At 52.4% G+C, this 8,212-nt stretch overlaps 2 protein-coding genes across 2 annotated transcripts; one reads left to right on the top strand and one right to left on the bottom strand.

Moving 5' to 3' along the window:
- Window positions 1-708: 708 nt before the first annotated feature.
- On the top strand, window positions 709-1,812 carry LOC115910426 (urotensin-2 receptor-like). Its single transcript, XM_030960577.1, has one exon. The coding sequence runs from the start codon at window positions 736-738 to the stop codon at window positions 1,810-1,812; it is 1,077 nt and encodes a 358-aa protein (XP_030816437.1). The 5' UTR covers window positions 709-735.
- Window positions 1,813-4,145: 2,333 nt separating this feature from the next.
- LGALS1 (galectin 1) lies at window positions 4,146-7,865 on the bottom strand. The gene is made up of 4 exons (XM_030960389.1): window positions 7,737-7,865; window positions 6,131-6,210; window positions 4,748-4,919; window positions 4,146-4,354 (listed from the first exon to the last, which is right to left on the bottom strand). Exons 1-4 carry the CDS (start codon window positions 7,743-7,745, stop codon window positions 4,211-4,213), a joined length of 405 nt encoding a protein of 134 aa, XP_030816249.1. The 5' UTR covers window positions 7,746-7,865; the 3' UTR covers window positions 4,146-4,210.
- Between the last annotated feature and the right edge of the window lie 347 nt (window positions 7,866-8,212).

Raw genomic sequence — 8,212 nt, 5'->3', positions numbered from 1 at the left:
TTATGGAGTCTTGTCTTTCAGTTGTCTCCTGTCTCAAATGAGGACAACTGTACAAGGAGAGATGGGATAAAGAAAGGGAGGTAAGAACAAGAAGGAAGACGAAGCAGGATAAAGTAAGATATGGGGGAAGAAAGCATGTCTGCCAGAAAGAGGAGGGAGCCAGTGGGGCTCCTCAGCTAGTGGCTAAAAGCCCAGTGTAAATTTGGAACTGTATTCACACTGGTCTGTGAAGCTGTGAGTCAGGCACATTCCTCCATGCAGTGGTCAAGGTGGCTCTCAGGGGGTTGGTTCAGCGAGGCAGGGCCCACCTCTCCAGAGTCTGTCTGAGCTGAGCTGACAGACTTAGGAGCAGAAATCTGCTTGTTCATCCACTGTTTCTGTGGGGCCACCAAACTCTGGAGAAGCAACAAAGCTAGTGAAGAAAAGAGACATTTCCTCCTGGCTGGCAGAGGTTCCCTTGCATGTATTGGTCTTGAAGGAAAAGGCAGTGTCCCTTTCTTGGCTTTTTCATGGTTAAGGAAAACAGCTGGACAGAGCTTGTGATGGACAACATCAGCAAAATGGACTGGGCAGCTGGAGGTGAGGAATAGACTTCTGGAGCATCCTGTCTGTGTCTGATGAACTCTCCCCATTCTTCCCTTGGCTGCTTTGCTGTTAAGATAGACGTGTCCTGTACAGCGAGGGTGGAAGGCAGGAGGAAGGAGCTTGATTTGCTCTTGCTTAACTTACCCAAAGATGTCTTACAACACTTCTCTTATCAGCCCAAGTCCTAGAGAGGATCCCAAGGGTGGCAGTTTCTTGGAGGAAAGCAGTGGTGGGGGTGATGACAGCAATGTCCTGGGAGGGGACAGCCCGGTCACAGGGCCGCTGGGTGCGGTGCTGCTGGTCATGTGCCTCACTGGGATGGTGGGGAACGTCTACACAGTGGCAGTGGCCTCTGGCAGGGTGGCAGGCTGCTCAGCAGGCTCCTTGGGGGTCTACATGATCAACCTTGCCCTGGCTGACCTCCTGTACCTCTCCACCATCCCCTTTGTGGTTTGCACCTATTTTGCCCATGACTGGTTCTTTGGGGATGTGGGTTGCAGGCTTTTGCTCAGCCTGGACCTCCTCACCATGCACGCCAGCATCTTCCTTCTGACCGCCATGAGCCTGGAGAGGTACTGGGCAGTGGCCAAGCCTCTGCGGGCCCGGCGGGCCAGCAATGCCTGCCGTAGGCTGGCCAGCGCCATCCTCTGGCTCCTCTCGCTCCTGCTCACGGCCCCCATGATGGCGATGACTCAGCTGCGGGAGGGGGACGGCCCCCGCAAGCGCATCTGTGTGCCCACCTGGACACCAGCAGCTTTCCGGCTCTACCTGACGGTGCTGTTCGGCACCGGCATCCTGGCACCCGGCGCCGTGCTGGGCATCGTCTACGCCCGCCTGGCCCGCGCGTACCGCTCCTCGGCCTGGGGCCTGGGGCTGCCGCTGCCCGGCCGGGTCCCTGCCCGGCGGCTCCTCTGCAGGATCTCTGCCATCGTGGCGGCCTACTGGGCCTGCTTCCTCCCCTTCTGGGCCTGGCAGCTGGCCAGGCTGTACCAGGGAGAGGGGCTGGGCATCGGCCCCACCGCCCAGGCCTACCTTAACTTTGGTGTCACCTGCCTGGCCTATGGCAACAGCTGTGTCAACCCCTTCCTGTACACCCTGCTTGCCAGCAGCCACCGCCGTGGCCATGGCCGTGCTGGGACGGACATGGCATGGCCTGCAGCGCCCTCGCAGCAGCTGCAGAGAGCCACAGCATCCCCCTGGCTTTCAGAGAGCTCTCAGGGTCTGTGAGGGAAAGCAAGGTGTGAGCAGGCTGGGAACATCTGACCTTTGGTTGGGTCATGTTGAAAAATAAAAGTGTGTCACCTTCCATGCCAGCATGCAGTGTCTTCCATCAATGTTGTTGCAGTGCTTTCCCCTTTGCATGGCTGCTCATCCTGCTCAGCTGGGTGGGGAGAGTGCTTGTCTCAGGGATCCCGACTCCATCCTCAGATCCATCAGCTCTCACACACCTTGCAGCCTCCACCTTGCACAAGGCTGGGGAGTGGGTGGAAGGGAGCAGTCAGCTTCGATATGTCTAAATTATATATCTGGGGAACTTTGCCACCCCTCATCTCCTTGCTAGCAACGGGCCAAGCCATAACAAAGTCAGGACAACAGTGAGTCATAGATTTCACAAGAACTGTGAGTCACTGCAAGAAACAGCCACACTAGCAGGAGACCTCACTGAGGTTCATACTCCTGTGGTAAAGCTACCACTGAGCTTTCTTCAAGAAACCATCACAGAAAAATCTTTGAAGAATCTAAAGAAAGATTGCCAAGCACAATTAAGAGGCATTGCGAGATTCCCCTGTAGTACAGCCCAGGGAATCCAGTACCTCTGCTCAGCTTTCAAGATCAGCCCAGCAGAGGAAGCTGCCAGGAGAGAGCTCTCCTCTGTGTCCATCATGACAGTTCATGGCACCCTCACTGGCACCATGGCCCTGCTGTGGCTGAGGGAAACATCCAGTTCTCTGGCCTACCAAATGTACCCCAGTGTGCCAGACTGTGCCAACACCACTGTGTAAACTGAGCCAGGTCTCTTGCCTTGAGACCATTCAGCCTAGCACAGCTCATTTCCATACTGCTGAGCCTCTCTTCTCCAGAAAGGATGACTTCATCCTTATCACGCCATGGGAAGAGTCCCCAAGTTATGCTGTCCCCCTGCCATGCCTATGTGCAGGGTGGCAATGCTAGATGTCATGTTTACAATTGTAGATGTAGCCCTAAAAAGAGTGATGTGATCCTCCAAAGCAGATGGGCTTTGGACAACACAGGACTTAAGAGAGATCCAGCTGCAGGGCCTCAAGTTGCTTGTACAGCCCAGGTGCCCCTACCTTTCAGCTAAGCTCTCATCTTATCTCTCTTCCTTCTCAGACTCACAGTTCCTAGCAGCCCAACCTCTCTCTGCATGGGCAGCCAGGACACAGGACCTGGCAGAGCCTCATGAATTATGAAATAAGACTGGCAGGTACAGCTGCTGCAGGGGAAAGTCCCTGTTCTCCAGCTGCTCTGGAGACTGCTTAATGTGAGGAATTAGCCCAGCCAGGCCTGCAGGGAATCCTGTAGTACATCAAATTGCTAGTACTTTGTGTTGCTTGTGGCCAAGCCTTTCATCCCAGAGCAACCTGGTAACTGCTGTGCACTGTGGATAGGGCAGATCCCACCTTTCCTACACCCACTAGGCACTGCATGCTCAGCAGCAGCACCAAGGTAGCATTAGACTGAGAGAGACCCCAAGGCAGCTATGGAGGAACATCAAACATGCCTGACTGCCTCAGTCTCCTCAGAGTCTAGCCTTCATTTAGACTGAGAAGTGCTTGGGTTCACATGGGCCAAGTAAAATGGGAACAAAAGTGTAGAGCCTACATCCTTCGCATCCCACCCCCCAGCTGGACATTGCTGCCTCCCTCAGCTCTGGATGGAACAGGCAAAGCACAAGGGGAACCAGACACCTCCCCATTACTGCCCTCCTATAACACAACATTTTGTGCTCCTGTGGTTACTGGAAGAAAGGATTTGGATGAGGAACCCTCTACATGCTCTGCCACAACCACCCAGCAAGGCAGCTTTTCTACTGTCTCCATATAGCAGTAAGAGGTCTCAAGCAGACATAGGAGTAGGAACAGCCTCTACAGAAGGCTGCAGCCAGAACTAGTACAGTTGAGGACTTTCCCCTCACTCCATGCCCCACTAGGCTCAGCTAGCCCAGCCACTCAGTGCTGTCTGACATCAGCCAGGAGTGCTTAGTTTAGGTAGAGTTAATTTATTCAGGCAGTGTAAGGTGTCAGTCTAGACCTCAACAGCTTGTGACCTTGCTTAAAGGATGCTTTTACTCTCCCCTGAGTGACAATTAGCCCCAATGCCTCCTCCTGCAACTCGCCCTGGACTTTTAATCTTCTGTATTCCCAGGCTATTAACCTTCATCCTCTTCTCCAACCATGACTTTCAAGGCCCAAGGCTGGGACAATTGAATCCACTTCGGGTACTCAAGCAACACTGGCAACCCCTATCCACCCACTCCTAGCAAGGTGCCCAACCCATGAGGACTCACAATATTAAACAGATTAGATTTTGAGACTTGGTACACCAAAACTCTTATTTATTGATTGCTTTTTCTGTATCTTGGAGATGGAGGTGTCAGAGGAAGTTATTCCCAGCTGATGGACTGGAGTGTGAAGTCCCCTTGTGTATCAAAGTAGTCAAAGACAGGGAGGTTAAGCCGGTTAGGGAATGTGAACTGGTGGCCTGGCAGGTGGACTGTCACATCATTTTGGTTGACAGCAAAAGTGATCTGCAAGGCAAATGGAAAAGTTAGAGAAAGTTTCCTCGAGCCTCTGCAGCATTGCTGTGCCACCCTCCACTTCACAGGGTGAACAAGCTCAGCAGAATAACCTGTTCATCAACACCAGGAGTGTTATTCTGGTCTCCCAAGAGATGCCCATTCCCTGCTCTGTTCAATAGCAACATCTTTGAGCCAGATGGAGCTTAGACATTTGATCCCCACCCTCCATCAGAGCTCAGAGCCCTGAGTGGTGGCACTGGCCAAGCAGGAGAAGCCAGCCACCTCCTGTACAGACAGCACTGAGACAGCCCTTGCAGCTGGGTGCCCTGTGCCAAACACCCTCCCTTCACCACAGCATGTACAGAGAGTGTATATACATATATAAATATAAGCATGCCTCACCTCTGCTGTGCCCCCTTTCTGGAAAGGAAAGACAGCCTCCCTGTGCTCTGCACCCCACTCTTCCACCTTCTTTGAGTTGCACACGATGGTGTTCACATCGCCATGAGCATCAAAACGGGGATTGAAGTGAAGTCCAAGGAGGGTAGCATCCTTGCCCAGATTCATCACAAAGCTGCAGAGAGAAAAAAAAAGCAGACATCAACACAGCTAAAAAAAAAAATTAAAAAAATCAATACAATAGTAGCATGTTTCTCATTACCACGAGCATCCCTGGGTCTGTTTCTTCAAGCCCAACTGAGGGTAACCTAAGAGAAACCCTTTGCTAAATTGCACACCTTCCCTAAAAGGATAGTGCTGTGGCAGTAACGGGCACTTTTCTGGGTGATAGGCTGCAGAGTACCATCCCTGGCAGAACACCACTTCCTCAAAGCTTTTTACAAGAGAATGGTTCAGTACACAGTGCCCTGAACAGAGTTATCATACACCCAAACCGTCTCACAAGGAGTCAGTTGCTTTCCATAGATTTCCTTTCAGTCCTGAACAGTTAGCTGGTGCTGCATCCTGCCTGACAGCCACTGCCTTCTCCCATCCTGCAGGCAGCTGAAATAATGACCATGTCATTAGCTATCCCAAAGTATCTGCAACAGCAGTGGGAGGACGTTTCCTAGCCTTGTGTCCACCTTGCCTTCAGGCCTCTCACCCAGATGAGAAGAGGCACATTATTTGGCAAGAGAAAGCCTGGGAGGCTTCACTCAGACAGTATCAAACTTCAAAGGCACTGGGAAGAGCTGGGACATGTTTCCTGGAACACCGCTAGTTCTGGTACAGCAGCTACAGGCTCCACCTTGCCTGCAGAGGGCCCCCAGCCACAGACCTGCACAAGGGCTGGGGGCTGCTGCACAGGCTTCGCTGGGATCCCAGCCACCCCAATCCCTGCACATTAGGGGTACATTTCCACTTCAGGCCACCCGCCTGCTCACCACCTTTCCTCCCTCTTTCCCCACTGCCATGTGAGAGCACCAAATCCACTGGGGCACCATAAGTGTCCCTACTCCTGGCATCTTCTTGCAGGGGAGAGGATGTGGTGGAGCAGATGATCTCAAACCAGATCTCAGTATAGACACAGCTTCCATTTCCTTCACCCTGCACTAGAAGGATGTGGTCACTGCCAGCGTGTGCAGCTGGAAGTTCACATCTGCTTTGGCTTAGCCCCTTGGCAGTACTGTGTCTGCAATGTGCATTAGGTGATGACTCACTGGAAGCACTGCTGGTGTTAACCCCTTCTCCTCTTCTACCCAAGGGACAGAGTCCTTTTGCCACCACCTTTTGCAGACCCCTCAGTGTGGTGCCCTGGCCGTGCCTGGGCAGCACTGCACAACTCACCTCTTGGCATTTGGTGCAATTTTCCCCTTGACAGTGAGGCGCTGGCCAGGCTTGAGACCCAAGTTGGAGCACACTGGTCCCTGGGAAATGTGGAAGCAGAGATGTTAGCTCAGTACCTGCTGGCTCACTTGTTCTGCTTGGCAGCTTTCCCTGCTGCCTTACAAGACATGCTTTGCTTTGGACCCATGGAGAAACAGGGAAGCTCCCTTGCCCTAGGGCATGGCAGCAAGGACATCCCAGAGAGGTTATCCCAATCACATGGTACCTTTGATTGGAGCTCGATTTCCTAATCTATCTCCTGCTGCTCTCATCAACATATCTGTATTTCACAGCAGGGAAGTGTAAGCACCTGCACACTCCAATCACACCCACCCCATCCCAAACACACCCATGTGCCTTGCGGGTCTTGTGTCATCCCACACAAATCTGTCTGGGATGGATGGCACGGATGGAGACTCCACTCCCTTCCCCTAGCTCGTGTTTGAACTTCAAGCCTTGCCCAGGTCCAAGGACTCAGACAGCTTGCTTCCCATCTCCCAACAGCTTCAGCTTTTTTATGTAGAGTCAGTATTTGCAAGAACATTCTTCTTCTGCTCCACAGAGACACTTGCCCCCCACCTTCTCTCTAGGAAGACCAAAGCATCCTGGCAAACCCATGTGTATTCATTTTTCATCACAGCAGAGTCAGGACCTCAAGAATACTGAAAATCTTTTCCTATCCTACCTTAAAAAATAAGCTTGCTCTTGGGACAATCCCTGCTTAATCACCCTCAGCCTAATGAAAGGCAAATCAAAGAAGGGCAATCGCTCTTCTAACACAAGCGTCTCCCTTGCAGAACAGCTAAGGAAAGGATCTTGGAGATCCAACCCCCCTGCTAAAGCAGGTTCACGTAGAGCAGGTTGCAGTGTCATGTCCAGGTGGCTTTTGAACACCTCCTGAGCAGCAGACTTCACAGCCTCTCTGGGCAGCCTGTTCCAGTGCTCCGTCACCCTCAGAGTGAGGAAGTTTTTCCTCATATTCAACTCTAACTCCCTTTGTTTCAGTTTGTGCCTCATGCCCCTTCCCCTGTTGCTGAGCAACTCTGTACAGAGTCTGGCCCCATACTGTTGATACCTGCCCTTAAGATAACGTCTCTAACTTAAGGTACTTGAATGCAGTCCCTGACATTCACAGAACACTTCTGTATGGCACATTTCTTCCAAGAAAGAGAAGAATAACAATTCAATGACTCATGAAAACTTCAGCAGAAAGCAAGCAGCAAGGCTGCCCAGAGAAGATGCTCAGACAGCAATAAATGTTACTGCAGCAGCTTCTCCAGACTAGAGCTGCAGTAAAACAGGTTAGGACTCAACCCAGGGAGGATCCCCACACGTACTGCCCCAAAGGGATCCTACAGGAAAAAAGAACCACTGCTGCCAGAACACAAAATAGCAGCTAGCAGTCTGTAGTGGATGCAGCAGGGATCATCCCTCACCAGTAGCAGGCACCCAGCTCTAACAGACCCTCTGACACTGGGGTTGACGTGCAGGCTAGCACAAGCACCCTCACCCCCAGCCAACACAGTCCCACCTGCAGCAAAGCTGCCCCGTCCCTTTCCCTACTCACGCAAGACATGGTGCTGCTCTGCAGGGTACTGCTCCTCTCCTCTAAGGCCCAAGGGTCCCAGGCAAGTAGCTCCTGGAGCCCCACCCTTGCCTTTAAATAGATGGAGAGCTGAGCTGTCCCAGCCCTTCTCCAGCCCATGCACCAATGGGAAGGGGAGCAGGGTTGGTTTTGGAAGGAGGCAGCTCTGTCTAATAGACCCTCCCTCCTCCCACACTCACCCAGCCTCCTCTCCAGGATGCTGAACGCAGCCCTTGCAAGCAGGCTGCGGGCCACTCCAGGAGGAGATCCAGCTGTGTGTGGCCATGAACCCCATGGAAAATAGTTTTACAATGAATGTTTTATAATGCAAGGCTTTTATCCCACATGGAAAATGGATCGAGACTTGGCGGGAAGGGTCTGTAGTGCGGATGGGGATCTTCAGCTCTGGTTAAATCAGGAGTAGAAGAAATGTCACTGAGCACACATAGTGCCTCAGA

This window comes from Camarhynchus parvulus, chromosome 1A, assembly GCF_901933205.1.
Source record: "Camarhynchus parvulus chromosome 1A, STF_HiC, whole genome shotgun sequence".
NCBI lineage: Eukaryota > Metazoa > Chordata > Aves > Passeriformes > Thraupidae > Camarhynchus > Camarhynchus parvulus.
The sequence above is the reverse complement of the archived record's forward strand: the minus strand, read 5'-3'. Positions and strand labels throughout refer to the sequence as shown.